This window comes from Drosophila sulfurigaster, chromosome 2R, assembly GCF_023558435.1.
Source record: "Drosophila sulfurigaster albostrigata strain 15112-1811.04 chromosome 2R, ASM2355843v2, whole genome shotgun sequence".
Classification (NCBI taxonomy): Eukaryota; Metazoa; Arthropoda; class Insecta; order Diptera; family Drosophilidae; genus Drosophila; species Drosophila sulfurigaster.
Window position 1 is genome coordinate 17,079,495 of NC_084882.1, and position 25,281 is coordinate 17,104,775.

Genomic DNA, 25,281 nt, shown 5'->3' on the forward strand with positions numbered 1-25,281 from the left:
TGGTATTTTTATTTATTTAAACCAATACTGATCGAATATAAAATTAATAGTCAATTAAATCTAGTCTAGAATCTAGACTATATGATAGTTTTATCTTTACATGCCAAATATTAGTATGTTAGTGTTAAGCTGCAACAGCAATTCCAACCCCCACATATCTGGATGTCTCTTGAATCTAAGCTACCTCGTTTTTTTGCAGAACAAATATACTTATCTTGTACATTTTTCAAAAGTGAACAGGTCTAAATAGGAATTGCTCAACGAATTACTTCTGGTTTACTAAAAAGTGTGTACTTTCACTTGGAGCAGGCAACATGCAGCTTGTGGCACATGAAGCACGGAACACCGAATGCCACTTCAGAATGAGTCTGGTAAATGACTCCCAACGCTGATTGAGATTTGGGAATGACTCTGTTAACTGCCACGCATTGTTTGTATCGGCGGCGACAATCAATTTCATGCGTGACAACATCAACAAGTTTCACTTAAAAAAATAAAATAAAAAGCAACAGTGTCTCGCACAAGAGTCATGTACCCACTTAAAAATAGTGCTAGAAAAAGCAACACACAAAAAGAGAAAAAAAAAAAAATACACGAATAACGCAGAATGTTAAATGCTAAGCAAATCTAACAGCTTACAGATGAGATGGCCCAAATGAGCAAAGAAATAGTATGCTCGAAAGCCAGCTAAAGACGGCGACACATTAATTGCTGACATTTGTCTAAAGAAAGCCAAAGTCGAAGCTAAAGCCAAAGCCAGCACTAAGAGCCGACAGTCAGTCAACGGCACGTAGCAACGGCAAACGGCAAACGCACAGCATCAGCAACAACAATAGCAATAGCATCGCCAACAGCATCACAGCCAAGTGCGCAAGCCTGGTAACTGGGTCATATTTATAAGTAAAGCACAAGATGCCTAAAGTAGCGGCTGTCGTCGGTTGCCTTAAAGTGCCGTTTCGAACTTGGCAATGGTCAAGACTGCAGTTAAGATAACTTAAATTTTCGTAATGTTAAAACACAATTGGTTTGTGTTTATTATTATACTTCTTGGAGGCGTCTCGAACTTTCTTCAATTTGTTGTTTAGCACCTCGGCAGTCACACAATAGGCAGCCGAATATAATGGCAACCAGGCAGTCAGGTGCAAAATACATTGGCTTGAGCATCCATTGTTTGGCTTCTGGTCGTCTCTCTGCATTGAACATTGAACCTGCTCCATGGGCCGCTTTTGAATGAGTCCAAAAATGCGCGTAGCGAAATGTTTGTTTTATTTTTTAGCAAATTACTTTTGTTGTATTCTTAAGCGATAGAGAGACAGCCGAGGAAAGTGCAGTGAAAATGAAAGATTAACCAAAAAATAAGTGGGTGAAATTTTGTTTTTTTTTTTCTTTTAGAAAACATTTGCGGCCTTGTTGTTTTGTCTTTTGACTGCGACTTCGATTTTTGGCTGATAACAAAGAATTAAATGAAAGTTTGTTGGTCCATAGAAATGCAAATTGCTTGGTCCGAACAATGAGGCGTATGAGTGATGTCTGCTGCGTCAATGGAAGCATGCAAATTGAAAGCGAAATGACTAAGTGAATAAGTGAATGAATGAATGAATGACTGAGAATGGGTGAAATGAAAGAGCTTGAGTTTTTTTTGTAGATATTTTCGGAGTTATTATTTGATTCTTTGATGTTGCAGCTTGATAGAGTTTTCTTTTCGGTAAAAGTAGGAAAACACAGTTTACCATTGAGATACAGAGATAGAAATAGTAGATAGTAAGTAAATAGTAGACAGATAGACAGTTACATAGATTGATGGAAAATAGCAAATAGCAAATAGAGACAGAGATAGTTAAGGCGACTTGCGTTTGATTTATGGGCGCGACTAGTTTCAAGCGTTTTGTGCTCATAAATCAAATCGCAGCCGTGAAAATACAAGAAAGATATTACAGTGTAGATAGAGTTGAGAGTACAGAGTGAAATTAGGGTGGGGTGTGTATAGAGTATAGAGTATAGAAATATGTTGGGTGTAGCTGAAGGTTGACTGTCTTGTATAGATGTGTGTGGATAGATGAAAAGTGGTGGTTTGATTGTTGTAGTTGTGTGTTTTTTATATGTTATATGTTGTTGGCTGTCTCTCTGCTCCGAGAGATTGCTTATGGAAGGCACTTAATGGTTTTTTTTTTGTCGAAGGGTGGTGGGGTCACCGCCCCTTCTCTCGTTCACGTTTTTAGGTAAATAAATTAAAATAAATAATTTATAAATAAATATAAATATATAGACATATTAATGAAATGGTCATCATTGTGTTTAGCAGCGATTGTTCTCTCTCCTCGTCACGCTTCGATTTCTAAGTGTTTCGTTGGGGGACTCGGGGAGTGTCGGAGGTGTGAAGGGGCAGAGAGCTTACCGCCTGGACTGCTTGTAGCCCTGGTAGGCGATGGTCTGGGCAACTGGTGAGCTGTAGGCACCATGTGTATCCCATCCCGAGCTGCCGCCCGAGGACCAGCCTCCGCTTGAGGAGCCACCGCCCGAGGACCATCCACCAGAGCTGACAGCAGCCGAACCAGAGCTCTTGCCACCGAACAGTCCACCGAGACCGCCGAGCAGACCACCGCCGCTGCCGCCGGAACCGCCCAGACGGCTCAGACCACTGGAGGCACCAGCAGCCAAGGCAAGGAAGAAGGCAATCACGGAGACGATCAGAGCCTTCTTGGCCAAGAAGAGCAGACCGAAGATGGCACCAACAGCAAGAACGGCAACCTTAGCACCAACGCCCAACAGGATGGGGAGGAACTTCTTCAACAGCTTCTTCTTGCGGGTACGGGACTCAACAACCAATTCACGGAGATCGGCCTTGATGTCATCGGGAATGGCACGAGCAACGCTGCGAGCGGCATTGGCAAAGTTGAAGTTCAGAGAGCGCTCAGCGAAGAAGCTCTTGGCGCTGTCCATGAAGTAGTTGCCCATCTCAGCGGTGCGGGCCTCAACAGTGGGTGCAGACTCAACAGCCATGGAGTTGTCCAGAGATTTGCCCTGACGTCCTTCATTGGCCTTGACCAAAGAGACACCGCCGAAGAGTTCGATTTGGGGATTGTCGAAGACGGACTTGGCCTTGCGGAAGAGCTACGGGGGAGACACGAAGAGAATGCACATATATATAGTATTATTATCGATGCTTGTTCAACTTAAACTTCATCAAGTTCACAGACTATTACTAAGTGGCACTAATTGATAATGAATAATGTTCATATATTTATATTGTCAGCCATTTGTTAACACACTTTCACTATTTTGCAAACGAATCCTTTGCACTTTGATTGCGTCTTTTTGTTCATAAGACTTTCACTTGCAACAGTTGTTCCTGTGCTGTTATCATATAGCTGATGATATAATTTCGTTTTCTTTTTCACTTTCACTGTGCCACTTATTTGTAATATTTAATCCTTGATCTTGTGGTTAATCCGTACCGTGAGCTGCAGACACGAGATGGAATCAGCTTCCAGGCATTTGGCAAATGCACCGGACTGTTCCTCGGTGGCAGCCTTGACAGGATCGGCTGAGATGCCCGATGCCAAAAGCAGGACGCAAGCGGTGGCAATGAAGAACTTCATGGTAGTATTTCTTGTGTTTTTCTGAACTGAAATGTTTCTCTTGGGCACCACCGAAATCACTGGTGTGTTCATTCGAATGGAACAAGCTGCGGTTTGATAATTTTTCGACGCTGTCAGGCTGTTTTTAAAGAGTTTTCAACCTAACGGACGCCTCGCAGCGGCATAACGTAAAATTATGTAAAAAGTGCGCACTCACACACACAAATTCACCTCAGCAAGAGAATCAACAATGCCCAGACAACATCAACATCAACAGCAGCGACAGCGACGCAAGCAGCGCATATAAAATATGAGAGGGCTAAGCCGCTCCCTACAAGAAAGTCTCACACGTGCTGTGCGAGAGAGCAGCAGCAACGGCAGCAGCATCGGCTCTTAGAAGACGCATTAGGTGAGCGCAACGATCAGCATCAGCTTTGGCTTCGGCTTCTGCTTCTGCTTCGGCATCGACGCCAACGCCAACGCTAAATGCTCACGCGCTTTTGTCTGCTTCTGCTTCCGCATTAAAGAAAGTCAGCGATGGCAGCGACTGCGGCAGCGGCAACGGCTGCGCAAGGGCTAAGCTTCGTAGTATTGAGCGAGCGCGCGAGAAAGTTTTCAACTGCAGTTGACGAGCACGCCAAGGTTGTCTGCTGTCGGCTCTCTCTCTCTCTCGCTCTCTCGCGAATATAAGGTACAAACCGACTGTTTAAGTATGTGTGACCTATCTGCCTTTGATTTGCAGCCTCCCCAACTACATTTCTCTCTCCCTGTCTGTCTCTCTCCCCATCTCTCTTTCTCTCTCCCTTTCTTTCTCTTTCTCTCTGTCACACATATGTATACATGTCAGTGTCATATTTTTGTGTATGCGTGTGCCTTCTGAGTTAGTGTTATTGTTATTGCTGTTCTTGTTGTTGTTGCTGAAGTTGAAGCTACACAGATTACAACACATGAGGTGATAAACAGGTGCTGCGCAGCGCTTAATCCTCAGCAGACCCCGCACAACCCTCTCCTCAGTCGCCGCTCGTGTGCCATATTCTTCTGCTGCCTTTGTTAATTTTGAACGCTTTTGTTTTTGTAGTTTTTTTTTGGCCGCAAGAAATGAAAGTTGTGTATATTTTCATACTACTGTTACTCTGCCCCACTCTTGACTGGACCTGTTCATTTGTCTGTCTGTCTGTATGTATGTATATGTGTGACATCTTCAGCATTGTTGCGGCTTTGTGTTCTCCTCCATTTGGGAGTCGGAGGCAGGTAAGTTAGGTCGGTTTTGTTTATCGCATGTGCGCGCCTTGAAATTACTTTTCATTTTCGTGACTTCATAGTTGTTCGCTGGGGGTTTTTTATTATGCAACATAAACAGTGATTTGTATCACAAATGAGGTAATTAAACCCACCACACTAGCAAGAGGGGAGGTCATCTAAGGGTGTCATGACAACATTCAAATGCTAACTGAAGTTCTGGGGTCACGCTCATAAATGCTGGTAAAGAGTGAAACCAAATTGAATGATAAGCACGTCCTGCAAAAATTACTAAAAAATGGGTTGAAGTACTGTAGTAGCGAATGGAAGTGAAAACTGTGCATCGTCCAGGGCATAATGAGATAAAAAGGAAAAAAAAAAACGCTGCCTGACTTTGCAATTGTGACACATTAGTCAACAATTTGAGCTCAGCAAAAGTGCAAATAACCGCGCGCTTCAATTGCTCAAGTGAAATGAAAGAGAAATTACACGCAAAACAAACAAAAACGGATACGACGAGCACACAGCTGCTGCGAGATGTGCGATAGATGATGGAGTTCAAGTTGGCTGATGGATTGTATGGATGGAATGCCATATGGATGGGATAGCCAAATTCACGCTCTGTGACGCCGTTTAGCGAACTCGACAACAACAATTGTTGTCACCTTTTTATTTTCAGTGTTTCGCATTTCAAGGTGAATGCGACACCCAACACTCTTTACACAGACTCCTAACTATTAAAACGGATCTACAGCTCGTACAAGTTGTGATGAAACCACTGAATCATCGTCATTATGCGCAATTCAAACAGTTTGCAATGGGGCGTATGAGTAATTTGCTACTACAATTTAATCAGCTTTCCGTACTAAGGGTGACGTCAATGGCGGCAAGGAGATGTAACGGTAAAAGTGAACAAAAACACTTAAGATACTCGTCGTCCCATTTCGTAACCAAGTTAAAACGAAAAATCGACGAAAAAAAAACCTAAAAAGGGGCGCAGCCAAGAGAGAAAAGCAAAGCAAAGCAAATCGGCTCATCATCTTTTTGAAATTTCATTTTCGATTTTCACCGGACAGCAACCGGCATACATTCAAATGTAAATGAGTTCAGTGCTGTTCGCTCTGTGCGCCACACACATAGTAGACGCATCCGTTTATTACAAATTTATGTTGAACCACGCGCTGAACGCCATCAATCAGCCATGTGCCAATGGCCAACAGCCATCAGACATCAGCCATCGGCCAACAGTCATACGATCTACGCTATGCACTACACGCTCGACACTGTAAGCCTTAAGCCATGGCCATTCATGCGAAAAGCTGCCGGCCAAGTGTCGACCGTTTTTTATGAATGAATTTCGCCGTTGAAGTTGAAGTTGTGCCTGCCGCCTGCTGCCTGCCGCCTGCCGCCTGTTGAATGTTGTGCTTTACTACACCAGACACACGGCACTCGGCAATGGCCATGGCAATGGCCGGACCAATGCCAATGCAGTGCAAAAGCAAACAAATTGCCAAATGGTTAAGCGCTCGCCAAAGAAATAACAATAAATCGTCTCTGTGCAGCATAACATTACATCACAAATTACACTTGTACAAAAAAAAATAAAACACTTGCGAGTATATGAGCTTTGGCATTCCAAATTTTCTTCAAAGTAATCGTTACGAGGATGCACTTGACGGGATTGGCATATAAATTATGGCTTAAGGAAGCAGCTAGATATTGAACCTTTCCAAACAACTCTTTTAAAATATATTTTAGCGTCTTAATAAAAAGTGCAACAATTTAAACAACTCAGTCGCATTTAAATTCGAATAATGTCTTTACTTATTTTATGTATTTTGTTTGTTATTATTAAGTGTAAAAGTGTACAATTTCACAAATTAGCTTTTACTATGTGGTCTGAACATTCTTTTGTGTTCACATAATTTGTAAAGTCTGTGTAGAACTTTTAATCTATTTTAAAAAATCCAAATTGGTTTCTCTTTTTTTGTTGTGGGTAGTGGGATGATTTAAATTTATTATTATTGAGATGCTAAGTTGTTCCGATAAAGGATGATGTCTTATGTTTTCAATAGTTTTGACATTAACGTTTGTGTTTGATCAATTTCGAATGCAGTTTTATCAACTGCGTGTGCTAGATCTAAAAATAGTTAAGTCAGTTATTTATGGATAGGGGCTTAGGATCGTCATGCAAATGTTCTCACTTTCATTTCGCTTCAAAATGCGTATGAAAAGTCATTTATCAACAGATAGAGTGACATGAATTTTTTACATTTTACAGTTTTGTTTATCACAACAAAAAGGCCGTTGGTGTTTCAACCAAAGTATTTGAATTAAATTAAAATTAAAATCTTTGGTCGAGAAAGTTTTTTTTTTTTTTTTTGTTTTGTTGGTGACTGTTGTTGCTAGTCAATTTGCATATCCAACAAAAGCGACATTAAGAGACTAGGGAAAAACTTTGCATCGTTGAACTCTAACGACTAATTAGAAAAGATTTTCGTTTCAGTTGGCGTCGATGTTTATCGGTGCCGCTGCAGAGGCTGTTGAGTTAACGGTGTTGTTAATGTACCGTGTGGCCAAATGACAATCACCGACAGCGACATCAACAGAAACGGAGACAACTTTAAGCAACGGCACAGGTAAATAGTTTCAGGTGCGATCGAATCGGTAGCACAATTTCACATTGTTTGCTGACATCTTTCTTCAGTTGGCGCGTATTTTGCCAATCAATTGCCACATTGTGGGTGTGTTTTTTTCAGTATTTGTGTCCAGACGACAGCGCAGAAATATTTCTTGTTGATTTTGCATTAAATTTTTTGTGGCATTGTTGTTGTTGTTGTTATTGAGGCCTCATGCAAAAAATATTTCATGTACGCTATGTAGGTGTGTTTGTATAAAACAACATTCAACATTCAGCAATAAGAACAGCAACAAAAATAAGAAGCAAAAAAAGTATAAACAACCAAAACCGAAGCAAAGGAGGAGCAACAATAGCAGAAGCAAAAATTTAATGAATAAATAACAACAATTTCACGGAGAAAGTCGTGGTCAGAAGTAAGCCATATACAGCAGCCATAGCAACGGATACACAATAACAGACAACAAATACATATTCGGATTAACTGATACACAATTTGCATCGTAAGATGCTTTGATGCTTGGCTTCCCCAACTGAAGCTATGCTTTGGTTTGCCAATTTGCCAATGCGGAACCGCAAACTTCAATGAAAAGTGAAAAGGAGATGATGCAATGAGGGACTCTATGGAATGCCACAAATACCACCTGAACCAATTCGTAAAAGCTCATACGAAAATATATAAAATAAACACATTCATGATAGATTTTCTTTTATCTGGTTTAATTGATCGATAATTAAATGTATGAACATTCTATTACTATTTGTAATACATCATTAAAAAGTATATTTCTTAATTAAAAATTAAAATTATTTTTTATTAAGAAATATACTTTTTAATGATGTATTACAGATGAAAATATATAATATAAACACATTCAAGTTAGATTTTCTCTTATCTGGTTTAATTGATCGATAATTAAATTGGGATATTGATGAACATTCTATTATTATTTGTAATACATCATTAAAAAAGTATATTTCTTAATTAAAAATGAAAAATATTTTAATTAAGGAATTTGATATGGATTTTACTCCGTTAATCCAGCTTAATCTTAGGAATATAGTTGACTGAAAATTAAACAACATTTTCGTTGTTATTAGAAAAGGTTTTACTTATTTATATTTTATTATTATATCGAAAATAAAAGCAAGGTATGTAAGTAATCTATTAAAATACATGTGTAAAATGTTTTAAGTTTTCAAATAAATAATAAAGAATGTTTTTTTCAAAAATTTAATTCTGGCTAAATACAAAAATAAATAATTATAGTCATCTTCTTCGTATAAAATCCACTCTGTCAAATTATTCCCTCATAAATTTGGTTAGGGCAACATCTGTTTGCCAAAAAAATATGAAAATTAACATATAATATTTATTTGGAAATTACACAAGTGAGCGATAGTTAATGATGCAAGGGCCATATTAAATAGACCCTTTCTATTAAAAGTAATAAACAAAACGAAAAATATAAATCAAATTTTTGCGGTGAAAACAGGATTTAAAACAACCGAACAATTTCACTAATTTTTTTACTTTAGTTGTAAAAAAAACTAAAACAAAAATTAATTCTAAGCTAAATGCCAGGGAAGCTATAATAATCCTTTAAATTTCACCCAAATAAAAACATAATATAACATCACCCACATTTAGTTGAATTCCAAGTATAATAATAAAATCTCACAAGCCATAAACATGCTTAGCAAATGGCAATCTTATTCCACTTTTATGGTCATTTGAATTGTAAGTAAATTTGCATAATAAGCAAAAAGGTAATGAAATACAAAAGAAAAACAAAACGAAAAAAACCTAAAACGAAAACGAAATAAGAAGACAGCTCAGAGTCTGAGTTGACCTGATGCTGTGGCAACAAAGTCAGCGACGTTCCGTATAAAGAATTTGCGGTATTTGGGTTAAAAATTAATTTACATGTGAAACGGCGACGCTGGACACTGGGACAAGCTCAGCTGTTAACGCAGTTGGAGCTCAGTTGGATCAGCAGCAGAGCCGCAGAGCATCATTGAAAAGTGAAATTTTTTGTGGAAGCAGTGACTAAAATGTAGGCTGCGTGACACTTTCAGTCAGCCGGACGGTTCGGTTCGGTTCGTCTCGGCTCGGTCATTTTCCAAGCTCATCGAACGACGATTAATCAGCTAATTTCTTTATGAACTTTCATTTATGCAGTGGACCGCTGCTGCTGGCAGCAGCAGTCAGCAGCATTCAGACACGTTGCCATCATCAGCAGCAGCATTTAATTGTCAACTGGCTGACTGTCTGTTTGCTGTTGATGTTCGTTTGTTGACTGGCAGATTATGTGCAATAAAAATCAAAGACTCGAAAAAACTTAGAAAATCAATTTCGTTACACGAGACATTCATTTCACTTGGACACGGACTTATGTAAAGAGCATATACAACAACCAAAAAAAAAAAAAATAAACTGCAAAACAGTTGCTCGGAATCATCGTATATCGTATCATATACAAATTATAAAACAACAAAATTCGCTTTTATGAATTTATTTTATAATTTAATTACTAAACGCAGACGCGCCACTGTTGTTGCTGCTGCTGCTGTTGGCCCAAAGTCCAAACCAAATTCAACACGACGAGCACACGACGGACTCGTAAAAAGCCGTTTAAAAGGGAAAGTTAACAGCGACGCAAGCAGCCGCTGCCCCAACCTGGAGCAAGCCACAACGATGCCGATGCCGATGCCAATGCCAGTGCCATTGGTTAGTGGCCATTGGCCAGATATGAGGTGCGAGGTAGAGCAAGTTGCTGCGCTCTGTTAGTATCCCTGGCAAGAGCTTAACGGGTTTTTCAAGTACCCCGGCCTGAGAGTGTGAGTACGAGTGCGACTCCGACTGCGGTTGTGGCTTTAATTGATATTGTGTAACAGAACGCAGCGTGGCCAAAATAAATGTAGGTCTGTCATGCTTGTAATTTGTTGTTGTTATTGTTGCTGCTGTTTCTGTTTCTGTTACCGTTGTTGTTGATGTTGCCTGTGGCACTTAGCAAGAGTAAGTGGCAGCAACGTAGGCTCTGAAAAGAACCGTTGCGCTGCCAAAATAAAGTGAAAGTTGGCCAGACAACGAATGCTCTATGCAAATTCAATATACCAATTTCAACAGAAAATCAAATTCCAGATGAAATCCGAGACATCTCGCGCTGTCGTTGTCCGTTGTCTTTGTCGCCAAGAATCAAGCAAATTATTGTACAATCTTGTTATGGCATGCATATCTGTTGCAGCGATAACACAGTGTACCACAATCTGACAAATTAATGACAAAAGACGAATAATAAATAAGACTTTTTCTATGGCAAGTCGACTATTATATGCTCTATAAATATCAAATAGAAATATTACTTAAACTTTTAATTTAAATAAATATATCAATATATTTCAGTTTAAAAATAGGTAATACAATTATGTTTATCGAATTATTGTCACTAAAATTTATAACTTATGAAAGGGTATCCACTGTGTCTAGATACCACAAGCTGGGCTGTTACGGCTGCTGTGAGTAGGTTGCTTTGCTTGGGATGTTGCTGCTGGCAACACAATACGAGCTGGACTGAAATAAACTTTCACCAATTTCATAAAACGAAGAGCAGCATCAGCCGCAGAGGCAAGCAACACAAAGCAGCATTGCGACAGTGTCAGTGGCAGCAACTGCGGCAGCGGCAGTGGCATCTATGAATAATGAACAAAGACAGAACCATTGCACAGGAAGCAATGGCTGAAGCTGAATTGTTTACCCGGCAGGCGCTAGAAGAGAATTACGACCCTGCCCTAAGCAATTAGACAAGCGTCCCCCTTTGTTCCACGCCAAATAAATTAATCAAAGTTAGAGCTAAACCTACAACTAGTCGACGAGCACAAACAAATCAACAGCAAGTACATCCAATAGTGAGCAAGCAACCAACTTGCAGTACTTAGTACGTCCAGCCTCGATATGGTGAAGGCTCCTCGGAGACAATTTGAATGCGTCCCGCTGCTCGACGACGTCGCTTGTGATGATGTCCCTCGCCGGTGACATATGAAATGGTGTGACTCGACTCTTGCCCCTGCTGCGCAGCACTTTTTAGACCCACCATGCCTGCCAACATCAGAGCCACCATTGCCACGCCCAGTGCCTTCATGGCGAGTGCTCCGATGCCTCCAAGTCCTAGGACTGCCATCATTTTGCCAAACATCAATGCCATGGCTAGAATGAGTCCCTGGCCTTTGTCCTTCTTGCGTGCCTCTGTGGAATGGACAACACATTAGAATTTATGACTCATGTGGCTGCATGTGGGATGAATGTTTGTTCACTTGGGTACATAATCAGTTTTGGTCGGACACTTGACTGCAATCAGTGGCCTGCAAATGCAATTTTGCAATTTAGACCAAAAGTATGGAGATACAATTTTTAACCTTTTTTAAGCAAACACCAAAAGTTACGGGCAACTTCTCGTATAACTAAAAATAGTCATAATCCTATTAAGAAGTTTTGTGCTTGCCACACACCTGTTATTTCTCCTGCTTTATGCTCCTCCACCAGCAAATCTGACAACTTTAAATTGACCTCATGTGTGCGCAAATACGATGCCAAATTGTCGAGTAATGACGCATCGGTCTGGGACTCTGATTCGTTTCCACTGGCAGTTGATTCATTATTCAACGGCACAATTTCTAGTCCTCGCATTATCACCAATGGTTTTTCACTTTTACTGAGATTTCTCAGCACATTTTTCATTGCTCGCTCGCCTCGACACAGCAGTGTTGTTGGCTCCTGGTCACAATTTTCCAACCATTGGCCATTCGTTGAATAGAATGCACAGCACAGCAGGCCGAGTAAGTACAGCAGGCGACACATGTCGTCAAAACGTTTGAATATCAACTAAAGGCCTTGACAATGGCCTGGTCATATTTTATAGTCAACTCGATTCTGTAGCACTTTCCCAAGGCCAAGGCAGTGAAGCATCCCGAAAAGCAAATTGTCACAAATGAAAATTAAAACAATGGCTTTGAAAAGAAGTTCGAAAAGCTTTCGGTTTGCGTTTTTATGTTTTTTTCTATTTTTTTGTTGTAGAGTTTGCATTGCAATTTTCTTCTTCAGTGGCCGTTGCAATTTTCAATTTTCAACGGTCAGTTGGTTTAGACAGCCGCATGGGTTCCGCATCGCTGCATCTCAGTAAGTTGGCTCGCTCAACTTGGTAGCTCTCAAAATTATACAAATTAGACAAACGCCAAGTGCTGCTGCAGGCATATTTCTAACACACACACCTTACAGATTATAGGCCCCGATGGTTGGTTTAGTTCGCACAATTGTCTCCACGGAAAGGCCTGAAATCTTAAACGGCTCTATTAGCATAGCATGAGCGTGTCCCCATCTCAGTCGTCGGGTTAGAAAAGCGAAAGTTACCAAACAGTTTTGATTGCTTCGCCTAATGCGAGTCTAAGTCTCTTCCAAGCATTCAACATGTTTTGTTCGCACTGCTCATAAAAAAAAATAACAAAAACAAAGAGGTAAGAAAAAACGAAACCAAACCAAACAAAAAAAGTGAACCGCTTAAGCGTACAAAAGGGTTGCCGGTCTCGGGGTTAATATGTCGAGCCTTTTGCAAAGCAAGTCAAGTGGCCAAAAACTCGAAACTCGTGTGTGCTGTCTACGTCAGCTGGCTGTCTGACGGGATCTTCGCTATTCGCTGTGCATTTCATAAGCTTTGGCTGTCTAACACCTTTCGACTATTTTGTAATACTGCACAACGTATTAATCAAATTGACGTGACTTAAGTTGGTGAGCCTCAATATCACGTCAAAAGAAATCAGTATCCAGCATCAAGCGAACGTCGAGCTTCGAATAATGATCATTGATCATCATTGCCATCATAATAATAATAATCATTATCATCGTGATCATCATCATCATTGACGTAGTCGCGCTCAGAAAGCAATAACTTTCACTCTCGATGTATTAATTTTTATATTTAACATATTGTTGTTCACAACCAATACTAGCTCAACTCACACATACATTCACACAGTTACTCAGATACAGATAAAATTGCTGGAAATTTGAAGCTTCTCATCACAAAATATTTTTTGTATCCGCTACAACAAAACAAGCCAAGCCGAAACATTATTGAACTGCGCTCGAACCTCGCTCTTCGCATCATGTGAAGTCAACCAAAATTGATCTGAACTCGTTACGTTTGCCTTTTGACGATGATGGCGACGGCGACGGTGATGGCAATAAAAAGAAAGTATCTACCATCTCGCATCGACCGTTGTTTGGTATTGCCATTACCATTAACCATCGGCAGAAGCAGAAGCAGATCATCAGCCAACATCGGCAGCAGCAGGGGAAGCGGACCCCGGTCGCTCTTCCATGGAAAGCGTTCGGCTCACAAAGTTCAATTCGATTCGTTTCATTTGAGTGGGACCATTGTGGCTTCATTGAGGTAGACTATTGTTGTTGTTCTTGTTGTTGTTGCCTAGATCTGTATCGGCAACTTGTTGTAATTGATTGTTGTGCAGCATCATCAAGCTTCTCATTATGGTTTATGCTTTATGTTCCAGCCCCAAAGATTGCCTTTGCACCACTCTATTTTCAATGAGCTGCAATATGCATTGTTGTATGCAATTGATTGAGTGGAGCTGCAACCGCATCGTGGGTGGGGTGAGGCAAGTATCTGTGTCTAATGAGGTATCCACTGTGGCACACTATATTAGATCGAATGGATGGATTAATGTTAACAGTAGCAAATCATGTGCAATGAAGTAATTTACGGATTGCTTTAATTGAATTTACAATAACGTTTAAGCGACTAATACCCACACATTAAATTGAAATATGTCTTAATATATTTTGATTTTGATTGATAATGAACTAAGTATTAAAAGAAGGAAAGTATTAGTATAACTTTAATATTATGTTAGAAATTGGGAAATGAATTTGAATTATTATATTATTAATTTCCTTCTATTTTTTGCGTATGTTTTTAATAATAAAATTGCTGATGCCAGCTGAATAGTATTTGTTTTGAAGTGTTTCCCCCATAACATTTGTTTCTTCGTCTGTCTACTTCAACTTACTATCGTATTCTTTTGTTAACTATAAATTTGCATCTCCTTCCTACACACTTCGATAAACAATGTTTTCTGTTTTGTTCTCACATCATTTTTGTTTTATTGCCACTGAGAAATGCTGTCGCAAAAGTATTCTAATAAGTTAGTAAGTGACATTACTCAATTTAAGAGCGAACTTGCTATTTTGTTACTTACATTAATTGTATTTTCATTCGTCTTTATTTATTGTGTATATTTGAATGCAAGAGTCGTCAGATATTTAAAATAATTAACTCCAGCTAAGGTATTAAAATTTTTGAATAATTTATTGCATTTCTACTACTATCTAGCTACTACTCTGCCCAGAAACTACTTTTTGTAAAATTGAATCTGACATTTTCAACTTTAACATTAAAGCCCCAAAAGGCTGCCACAAAAATCTCTGCCTAAAAGTATGCAGCAATATCCGAGAAAAAGACAATTTCGGTTCCATTGCACCACAAAGATTTTAATTACAATTGTAATAAAAAGGCTTGCGATGGATTCACCCTGTGAGTAAATCAACCAGGAATTAATTAGTGTAATTGTGGTGACTGGTAGCTCTTCAATTGTATTAAAGGAGAAGCCACATCAGCCGCTCATATTGTTAACAATGAGTGTTTGCCTGCGTACTGACTACAGACTGGTGAAATCTAATGAAAATGCGCGAGTACTCGTACGTTTTTAATTAGAAAACAATTAGATTAAAATAAATTAAACGAAGCGCTGGGCGCAGTCAATCGATTAGACAGTCAAGAAAGAAAAATAAACAAGAAGCAACACGAAGCAAAACACGAAATCGCTACAGTGTCTAAAGAAATAAACTAAAATACAATACAATACAATAAACAAGTGGCGAAATTCGTGCCGGAGAAAATAAAACGAAAACAACTTTGGGGAGACAACAAAACAACATTAACTACACTCGTTCATATTGACTGGCTAACGATTAGAGAAAAATAAAAGAAAAGTTATTCAAGAAAATGCAAACAAAAAAAATATAAAAAAACATATAAAATTACTTTAATTGGCACTCAAGTCTAAAATACTTGCATTTTTTGCATGTCTCTCAGCCATTTGCTTGGCCATGCAGAGGAAATTATAAACTACGAAAGCCAAAAAAAACCAGTTTGATATGAAGTAGACTTTTAGCTAAGCATTATATCTCGGCATTCTGTATAAGATTCCAACTTTCATTCATAGAACTAAACAATTAATACAGCTAAATTAGCGATTTCTTAATTGGGATGTTGCCAAGGCACTTAATTATTCAGCTCTCATTGTTCACTTCATAAGCGAGCGAGCAACTTGCCTTCTGCCTTAAGCCTAGAGGGGCTCTTGGTCAATTCAAGTTTTTGGAGTTTCTGTTTCTAAAGCAATCAGAAACACACGCCAAGTGCGACTGCGAGTAGAACAATAACAAAACAAAAGATACAAGTCATAAGCTGCTCTTTTTCGCAGTTAGCCCAAAGCAAACGAAACTTTTGCAGAAAATAAATTATTTTTGTTATAAATTATGAAGCACAATTCCATTAAGTCCAATGAAAATACTTTAAAATCCATGTCTCTAGACACAGCTGAAAATTGGTTGTTTAATAGGCCGATATGTGTGAAATGCGACTGTTGTCTAGATATTTTTAGTATTTTAACGCACTCGTATTGTATGTTGGTGTGCCCTGCTTTAACTGGATCCGGTTGCGGTTTGTGGACCGAGTCAAGGATCATTAAACTTTTGCGATGCACACGCACATGTCAACAGACTCCACCATACCATGTATATAGCATAGAGAGACAAACCTAAACACAATACGGGTAAGAGTACGACTTTGACTTAGACTATGTTAGTACATCGCACGCACAGCTGACACAGTGTGCGATTGGTTTTGAATTACCACTTTCAGTGGCAATGGCAACGCCCGCAACAGCTTGCCATGCCACAGCGCGCCATGCTGTTGCTACTTTCCTTTCATGGCCATGGGCGAGTTGGGAGCCTGGACACTGTTGCACTTTGCTGATGCCGCAGCAGCTGCTGTTGCTGGTGCTGTTGCCATTGCTTTCTTACTGTTAATCGAAACCACGCAAACCGCTTCACATTACTAACGCTTTTGTGGCCAATGCGCCAACGGCTGGTTGCCATTGACCGTGAAGAGGACAATAGTGCGTGAATTTTGGTGTTGAGTTGCCAACTCGATAACGAGTCACAGCCAATGGGCTGTGATTGAGTACTAACTGTTGCTGCGGGATTATGGCAATTATGTTGTATAAAGCAAAACGACAGTCGACCAGGTGCAAAATGGTGCCACAGAATGAACGGTCGAGGTCTGATTGCCATTGCCTCCGAATTGCAGACAACAAGCGGCGTGCGGCAAACGCCAAAAACTTGTGGCAATTATATCGAGCACTCAGCAAGCCTGCGTGACTGCTAAAGTGAATTCGTTATTAGCCCCATCCAAGATGCTGTTGAAGCAGTGGCAACGGCAGCGGCAGCCACATTCAACGCATTCATAGATACGATTAGATATTAAGCTTGTGTGTATGCAAGCCTCGGCGCCTCCCCACCCATTTCCTTTCCCTTCTGGTGTCTGGTGTGTGTGCAACAGAATGTAACTGAGACGCCGCAGCACAGCAGCAGCTAATGCTGCGGCTATTTATGAAAAACGAGAGCTAATAGTTCGTTTCACTTTTCTTTTATTATTTATTTATGTTTATGCACATTTATCTATGTGTTGCACTTGTTGACTACTCCCAACCAATTGAAGCGACGAGGCGTGCCTCATGTAGGCACTAGCTGAACCTCCTTCTTCCATCCTCCCCCCTTGTTACACCATCATCCCCACACTGCTTTAAATGCTATTCCATCTGTTCGCCGTTGTCTTAATTGCCGGCGTCGGCTTTGTTTGCTTTTACTTTTGCTTGCAAAATTGTTTTGTTCAAATTACTCGTAAATTAATGAGCAGAAAATTAACCACATTAGAGCATTGGTCCCATTGCGGGGCATTACGGGGTGCACAGCAGGACGCAGCCTCGTTGCGAAGTGGCATTTGGCTTATTGCCAAGTGCCTATTGGCATTGCCATCTAATTGGGTAAGCCCTTGAACCTTTATCAGCGCTAAACTCCCGCGGAGATCAAAGCTTGGTAAGCAAACACATTACAAACATGCAAAAGATGCAACATCTGCACAGTGGGACAAATTGTCACATAACAGTGTCATAACAAATATATTTTAATATTTGAATTTATATATTCTATTTATATTATTATGAGTTAATTCATATTTTATATATATATTTTAAGACTAAGTTGAAGTACAAGCTTTAGACTTAATAAAAAAGGGGATTTATTTTGTTGGCTCTATATTACTTTCCGAAAAAAAAAACCCTTTTAAATTAGTTTTTGAATTAAGGAAGGTTCGTTATTATTTATCAATCTTTATCATTGCTAATTTTAGTACTTAATGACTTAGGTATTAAAAAAGAATTTATTTGTTAAAAGTTGGAAAATACTAAAAATTTGTTAAAACCTAAAAAAAAGATTTTTAAAACAAATCACAAACGATTAAATATCATAAAAAGATTATCATTATAACTATTTTATTTTGTTATTGTAATTAATTAATGAAGTTTATTTTGTTTATTTTAACTAAACTACAATATGCGATTAAAGTTCATTTCAATGATAAAATAATTTAGAAATGGTTGTTGAATATTTGCAAATTAAGTGGTTTGTGTAATTTAAGCCCACTGTAAACAACTTGATTGGCCGTTACGATTGGATGATGATGCCCGTTGAGCGATGGCCGCCACTCAGCTAGTTGTCTTGAAATCAAAACTGTATCAAAATGATTCGCTGCAAAATACAAATGACGTTGCAGCGATGCCGCTGTCGACGCCAATGTTGGTTGCCGCTGCAGCGATCGCTGTGCCATGGTTGTTATTGTTGTGGCTGCTGCTCGACTTAACAATAAAACTGAGTTGCATGCTACATCGAGTAATTAGTCTTTATAGCGGCGTGTTGCAACGTACTGCAGCAGCTGCCAACTTGTTGAAGAACATCCATATGAAGGATACGCCGCGTGTTCGTCCTTTCCCTGTGCTGTGTCGTGTTGTGTTCGAATTCGATTTAAAAAACAATTGCTTGGACTGCAATAAATAAATACAAAATCACAATAAAATTTATAATAAAAACAAATATGCTGCAATACATAGCTATCAGCTGTGCGTTACTGGCACTTTTATGCCAACAGCCAACATCTGCTGCGATTCACAGACGCAGTGGAGCCAAAGCAGCCAATGCACTTGCCACCGAGCCCGAAGTCGAAAGCGCTGAAGTTGAAACGCCCAACACGGAGGATACGAATCCAGCGGCGAGTCTGGAGAACACCGACCTGCTGGATAAACTCAGCTGGAAGTGCGCTAACAACGCCAGTTGCTTGGCCGGCGTTGCTAATGGTATTGCGGCATCCTATCGACGAGGCGAGACCATCAAGTTGGGGCTCTTCGATTTAGTCAAGCTGCCGGCACTGGACGAGGCGCACAAGCATAAATGGGGCACCGGCCGCGGACTCTCTAGCTTCATGGACTTTGTCAGTGGCAACGCCATCCGAGTGCCCGTTGGCCCAATGGTGTTTAGCGTGCAGCGCGCTGAAGATGATAGCGATTACATTGAAGTGGCGCTGCTGAAGAAGGCATCGAGTGGCACAGGTAGAAAGAGAAAGAGCACTTATTCTGGATTAGATTGATCTGCCTCTAATTGGCTGGCAGCTGGCACTCTAATCCAGCTAATAAATCCCAACTGAAAAACATACACCCACACACCCGAAGTGCCAGAAGCTAGTTCAGTTTAACTTGTAGTGCTTGGCATGCCGCACACATTCAACCGCCAGTTGATTTAATGCGATTGACATTTAACAAGAAGCCACTGGCAACATATGTCAAATGTGACTCCATAACACGTTATGTTATTCCCTTTCTTGGCCAAATGCTGACAGGACTCCTGACGCATATAAATTTTTTGACTTTGCCAGGCCTAGTTTGCTATTATTTATATTCATTAGGTGTGACGCTCGTTGCGGAGATGATGACGTTGAAAACATCAATCATATCACATCACACCAATTCAAACCGATTCGAATCCCGTATCCTTATCCCGTTTCCAAGTCCTTGACTTAGTGGTACCATTAAAGCCAAAAAGCCTTAAACGTGTCTTGATTTCCAAATGTATATATATAACAGGACGCCTTCAGGGTAACGGCGGCGGCGGTGGCGGACTCCTTGGAGGCGGTGGCGGCGGCGGCGGAGGTCTGCTGGGCGGAGGCGGTGATAATGGCGGTGGAGGATTATTGGGCGGACGTCGACGTCACCAGAAAGAGGATAAGAAGCAGTTCCAAATGTACATACCCATGTATCTGGCAGCCACAACCTTTGGCTGGACAATGGTGGCTGCCAAGGCTGTTGGCTTGTTGACGTTAAAAGCTCTTATTCTATCGAAAATAGCCTTTGTAGTAGCTGCCATAGTGCTAATCAAGAAACTAATGGACAACGCTAGTGAAAAGTGAGCAACAACAAACAATTAATTGCAGCCGCTGTGTAAATTGTAATGTAATTAAAATTTACAGAATGATGTACCAATTTCCGGAGCACTCTCCCTATATGATGCCCTATGGCATGGACTATCCCATGCATGCAGCCGAACTATCGCCGGAAATGTATCCGGGCGCATTGCATCAACTCGCCGTGGCGGGCGGTGGTCAGGTGCCGCATTCGGGCCATCCAGGCGTGGAGAGCATAACTGCTGAGAGCCATTTGCACTCTCAGGTATCGGGAGATGGCAACAACAACACCAACGTAATGGCCGCTCTTGGTGGCATTGGCGGGTTGAGTCACAAAATTAAACGTGAGGATTCGTGGATAGCAAAGAGTAAGTGGATTTTGTGCGGCGCCATAAAACAGGTTTATCATTGTTTCAGATAGGCAAGGCCAAGAGGCCGTTACGTTTTGGTTTTGGTAGATCGCCTGGCCAACTGTGGCGTAATCCAGGCTATGCTCTTACCAATAAACTTGTCATGGCTGCTGGTGTTGCTGGGGCGAGTGCAGCAGCAAATGATGAAGATGATGACTGAGTAGTGCATATTAAAGAGAACTGCTTGGCTGATAGTTCATAGGTGACTCCGGTGTTTGCTTAAATTGAACGCACACTATGAAAATTCACTCATATTTTCAAGCTCTTGAGAAGATTAAGATCTCTCGAACATTATTCTAGTCACTTCGAAACAAAACGTGCACTCATAATATTTTTGTTTTAATATCTCCCGAATTATTAATTTGCAGTATGCATTCAAACCACACTAAATTCGCATAGACGAAACTAAATTTGGTAGTTTAATGGCCTCTTAAGGCAGCCAATAAATTAGTGCCTTATATATTCAAACAAAAGCACACACACACCCTCAATCCACCCGCATTTAAGCGCTCACCCGAGCTGAGTATGTGAAATCGTTGCATACTTTGCGGCTGCACGTAAAGTAAGCACACAAGCAGACTATCAAAAGAAGGCGAAAGTTTCCATTTACCCAACTGATTGCAAACTTATTCCTGCTCTTAATGAACTATTTCATAAGTTGCACAAGGAAACTTGATGTTAAGTTCCCCCCGTGGATATTTACTACTATTTTCCTTGCAGCCACCCCGGCTCGACGACCTTTCATCTATAATTATGTGCAACCGCAGATGCCCTTCTACCGCTCCTAAATCAAAAAAAGATAAAACCAATATAACTCAAATGAAGCTTAGCCAATTTGTGCAGCTTTGGCCCCAACCGCTACCAAAGACCGCTGAGAGGACAGGAGGAGGTGAGGTTATGCTGCCATATGACCATCTGATGTGACGCACGCGTCTGGCAAACGAGGAATGCTTTGAGCTGCTTATAAACATAATTAACTTATTTATTTATAATATTTATTGATTTGTTGATAGTTTAGAATGACCTGATACACACATTTAGTATAGATTTTCCGAATAATTAGCAATGAAATGCTACAAAAATTACAAAAAAAATTAAATAAAGAAGTGAGCAAAATATGGCTCAACATTGTATGTCTTTGTTATGTTTTTATTAAGTAATGGATACATAATTAACATATCATATAAATAAGTAATAAATATTAATATAAATAAATAAAATTAATAAAAGTATAATTATATGAAGCAGAAATTAAGCTTAAGTGAAAATCAAGTATACGCAATGTGGTTACAATGTGAGAAATAGAGATCTAGTGAAACGAAACAATTAAAATAATCAGAGAGATAGAAGAGAGAGTTAGATCGTGGGAAACAAAGAATAAGAGAGTAGCGAAAAGAGAAAGTATTTATCTTAACTAAATTGAGGATCTCAAGGTTCCCAATTAAATAAATGCAACATTTGTCAAGCACGAAGCTTCTTCAATTTTCGAGTTCAATCTTTTATTGCACCTTGGTTGGCTGCTGAGCGTTGTAGGCCATGTCCTGCGCGTCCTGTGATAATATGTGGGCAGGCACTTCGGCCAACCCTTCGACGAATCCATCCAAAGCACGTGACCAGCCGGCGCTATAGCTATCATGATGCGATGGAACTTCCACAATTGTCTTCTTCTGCGCCAGCAGTTTCTTCAGCGAGATGATGACGGCCAGTAGTAGTGCAATCTTCGACACAATCAGAGCCTTACCGGCCAGCAAAAAAGAGTCCTTTCAACAAAAGGGCTCCCACCATTCCCCGTCTTTGCAGCCATCATCATCATCAGTGGGCCCATGTTCTTCATCTTGCCGCGTCCCTCCTCCAGGGCCTCAATTGGACGCACAGAGAATCCAATGTTGACGCTGCCTTTTGGCTCACTGCTCATGACGAAATCGGCATTATCTGAGAATTTATAGCGCAGCGATCGAGAGCGTACAAATCGCCACAATTTATTGGCTATAAGTAATCCGTAAGATTCCTCATCCGAATCCATGGCACGTGCTAGCAAAAGTTCATCTTCAGGATCGTCTGGCACATCGGGAATATCTCTGTGAAATATACACTTTATAGAAGGTAAATTTTCTAACCAATTCATACTGCCCATTCACCTATTGCGTGAGACTCTGAAATTTTCGCTAAGATCAATGTTGGATTTCTTTAACAGACGATCCATAAAGACAATGGTTTTGAGCATCGTGCACGAATGATTGTCATTTTGAATGCATCTCTCGTTCAACTTGATCATTATCTGCTCATCATTTCGATGGCCATAATCGCTGTTTATCTGTGGATTAAAAACAATAAAAGTCAACCAATTAGACGAAGGTCTTTAAAAAAGCAACAGTGTTTTTTCGCGATAAGAATATTATTTTTTTTGTTGGCTTCTTAAGTCGACTAGTCGGTGACCTTCTTTAAGTCCAGTATCAACAAAATGATGACACTTAAGAATTATAGCTCACGGGCAGTGTTCAGACATTTGTGAGGTTGGCCATTGATCCCGGTCTCGCGGTCAATGCAAAGAGAAATATCCGCTTCGCTTGAATTCGTGTGTAATTTTTCACTCTTATCGTTGACACTTTATTCTTTTCTTTTTTATTGCGAGAACTTTCGTTTGACCTTACCGAGTTGTCGCTGCCACCCAGAGTGGGGGTGGCATGTGCCGCCGTCATGACGATGGTCATCCCCAGTAGCGTATAAATAGTAAATGTTTGCATTTTGTTGGTCGTTGCTTCTGCAGCACTCTCGATAAGTTGATTAGTTGCGTTGTCTTGTGGAACGCGTTTGTTATTGAAAGCACTAAGATAATTTCTGTTTCACAATGGCATGAATATCCTGGCACACACACACAAACACTTCAACACACAACGTCCGCGTCGTCGCTTTTCCGTCTACGCTCTGCACAGATGTCACGTCGACTGTTCTGCTGCTGCTGTTGACATCGTCGTCTTATAAGAAAACCTAATGCGAATTTTCCGCCAACGTTTTCGATTTTATATGAAAAGCGGCTAAAAGCGCCACAAACACAATACAGGCCTCTGCTTCTGCCGCAGCCGCTGCCGCTGTCGACGTTTGTTTTTGCAGCGTCTCCGTCGACGTCAGCTGGCCAATTTACTTTGTATCAAACTGGTCCCACATAGTGGGGCTAAGAGCATCCAGCACACAGCTCGTAGCTTGTTCAGCAAGTTTAAGGAAATTCTGAAAAAAAAAAACGTTTGTGGCCTTGTCTTTGAGCCAACATCACAACAGTCGACCAATTGGCTTTGGCTTTTGTTTATGTTGACGACAAATTCTGTTGCGTTTTCTGGCTTTGCTTTTGTCTCTACGAAAACAAAGCCGCTGAAAGTAAACAACAGACCCAATTCCCAACAATAACAACAACAACAACAGCAGCAACAGCAGCCGACCAAATTTCCCACACACTCTGCAATGCAGCAAGGGCGGAGGAGGCGGAGCATCGATATTACCAGCGACTACGACTCACATTCAAACATGAAAAACTTTTTAGTTGCTCCAATTAAGAGAAGCCTGTTTGACAGACACGCATCAGACATAAGAGGTACAGTGGCTCTATGATTGTAAAATATCTCAAAGGGAAAGTCGCTAAAATATATCCTGCGGAAATCGTAAAAAATATTTTTGTACATTGCAATTTAAAATAAATGGAAAGTTGGTCATAATTTTAAAAGCTATTAAATTTGATATATGTTCACCAAGCAATAACTATAAACATTAAAGATTGTTTAACAATTTAAAGTGGTGTTTGTAACAAGTGCCGTTATTTCGCATATTACAAACCAATTTAGCTCAGCTTTTGCTTGTCGTTGCATGTTCAATTCAATTTTCACATGCAAATTGTTAGTTCACTTAAATGCAAAATAGGGCCTCTATGTTGCCTTTAGTTGGCCCAGTAAATCAAATCATTTGGAATAGCAAGGCAAGTGCAAGTTATTTTGGCCACAATTGGCCACAAGAGCTACTCGAATTTTGCGAAGCAAACCGAAGTAGGCTAACATGAGTGGTTGTCGTGGCAGCCACAAACGGTGCTCGCTGCAAAATGTGGCACGCCACGAAAGCGGCAAAACCGCTACTTCGATATCCAACCATAAACCGTTGGCTACACTCGTATTTGTGCCTGCGTCTGTTCGTTTGTTGCATTGCGTTTGTCCGAAATCAAGCCACACACACCAAAATCAAAACCATCTTGTCCCCGTTCCCGTTCTCGCTATCGCTTGGTTACTTGACTATTTGCTCGCCAGAGTCATAACAATTTCTCATGTGCTCTGCCACTGGGTCTGCCGCTGGTGTAGCTTTCTTTCGGAAAATGTGGTCCAGTCGGATAGTCTGAGTCTGGCGCTGTCGTCTACGCTTTTCAAGCTGTCGCCATCCCAATAGCCATGGCCAGGACAGGCAGCAGCGCTGCTGTTTTGGCGTTGACTTTGAACTGCCAACACTATTATATTCGCAACGAGGTCTTATCCGAGAATACACCGACTTCAAATTATAAGCAAGCGAAGATAATCTCTGCAATCTATATTCTCTTTCCGGTCGACACTTTAGAATGACGGTATGGCAAAGAATATAAAATGCTAGTAAAATAACTGTTGTTTTCCATGTGTATTTTTTGGGTAACTGTTGTAGCAACCCTCGTTGAAGAAAAGCAAGATTGAACACGCCAGGCCACTTTTCCTTTGCATTGGCTGTCAATTTCTCGCCTCGGCATTTCATTGCCTTAATTAAAAGCTGCA

At 40.4% G+C, this 25,281-nt stretch overlaps 4 protein-coding genes across 4 annotated transcripts; 1 reads left to right on the forward strand and 3 right to left on the reverse strand.

The window, feature by feature from the left end:
- Window positions 1-1,249: 1,249 nt before the first annotated feature.
- LOC133838005 (keratin, type II cytoskeletal 1) lies at window positions 1,250-3,705 on the reverse strand. The gene is made up of 2 exons (XM_062268926.1): window positions 3,456-3,705; window positions 1,250-3,111 (listed from the first exon to the last, which is right to left on the reverse strand). The coding sequence occupies exons 1-2, from the start codon at window positions 3,669-3,671 to the stop codon at window positions 2,392-2,394; spliced, it is 936 nt and encodes a 311-aa protein (XP_062124910.1). The 5' UTR covers window positions 3,672-3,705; the 3' UTR covers window positions 1,250-2,391.
- A 7,146-nt stretch (window positions 3,706-10,851) lies between these two features.
- LOC133837497 (uncharacterized) lies at window positions 10,852-12,344 on the reverse strand. The gene is made up of 2 exons (XM_062268279.1): window positions 11,965-12,344; window positions 10,852-11,701 (listed from the first exon to the last, which is right to left on the reverse strand). Exons 1-2 carry the CDS (start codon window positions 12,311-12,313, stop codon window positions 11,391-11,393), a joined length of 660 nt encoding a protein of 219 aa, XP_062124263.1. The 5' UTR covers window positions 12,314-12,344; the 3' UTR covers window positions 10,852-11,390.
- Window positions 12,345-18,545: 6,201 nt separating this feature from the next.
- Window positions 18,546-21,887, forward strand: LOC133837821 (uncharacterized). Its single transcript, XM_062268714.1, has 4 exons — window positions 18,546-19,248; window positions 19,780-20,098; window positions 20,163-20,464; window positions 21,227-21,887. Exons 1-4 carry the CDS (start codon window positions 18,738-18,740, stop codon window positions 21,292-21,294), a joined length of 1,200 nt encoding a protein of 399 aa, XP_062124698.1. The 5' UTR covers window positions 18,546-18,737; the 3' UTR covers window positions 21,295-21,887.
- LOC133837822 (uncharacterized) lies at window positions 21,635-23,493 on the reverse strand. Its single transcript, XM_062268715.1, is given in 5 exon segments — window positions 21,635-22,260; window positions 22,262-22,294; window positions 22,296-22,584; window positions 22,645-22,820; window positions 23,158-23,493. Coding segments are annotated over 5 exon segments (846 nt in total). The 5' UTR covers window positions 23,251-23,493; the 3' UTR covers window positions 21,635-22,005.
- Between the last annotated feature and the right edge of the window lie 1,788 nt (window positions 23,494-25,281).

What these genes read in the sequence shown, in the direction of transcription:
- LOC133838005 (XM_062268926.1), bottom strand. Translation starts at nt 3,671, where the DNA reads ATGAACACACCAGTGATTTCGGTGGTGCCCAAGAGAAACATTTCAGTT. An exon ending in TCTCGTGTCTGCAGCTCACG is followed by an intron (nt 3,112 to 3,455) that starts GTACGGATTAAC and finishes TCTCCCCCGTAG; the next exon opens with CTCTTCCGCAAGGCCAAGTC.
- LOC133837497 (XM_062268279.1), bottom strand. Translation starts at nt 12,313, where the DNA reads ATGTGTCGCCTGCTGTACTTACTCGGCCTGCTGTGCTGTGCATTCTAT. An exon ending in TAAAGCAGGAGAAATAACAG is followed by an intron (nt 11,702 to 11,964) that starts GTGTGTGGCAAG and finishes TCCATTCCACAG; the next exon opens with AGGCACGCAAGAAGGACAAA.
- LOC133837821 (XM_062268714.1), top strand. Translation starts at nt 18,738, where the DNA reads ATGCTGCAATACATAGCTATCAGCTGTGCGTTACTGGCACTTTTATGC. An exon ending in GAAGGCATCGAGTGGCACAG is followed by an intron (nt 19,249 to 19,779) that starts GTAGAAAGAGAA and finishes TATATATAACAG; the next exon opens with GACGCCTTCAGGGTAACGGC. An exon ending in ATGGACAACGCTAGTGAAAA is followed by an intron (nt 20,099 to 20,162) that starts GTGAGCAACAAC and finishes TAAAATTTACAG; the next exon opens with AATGATGTACCAATTTCCGG.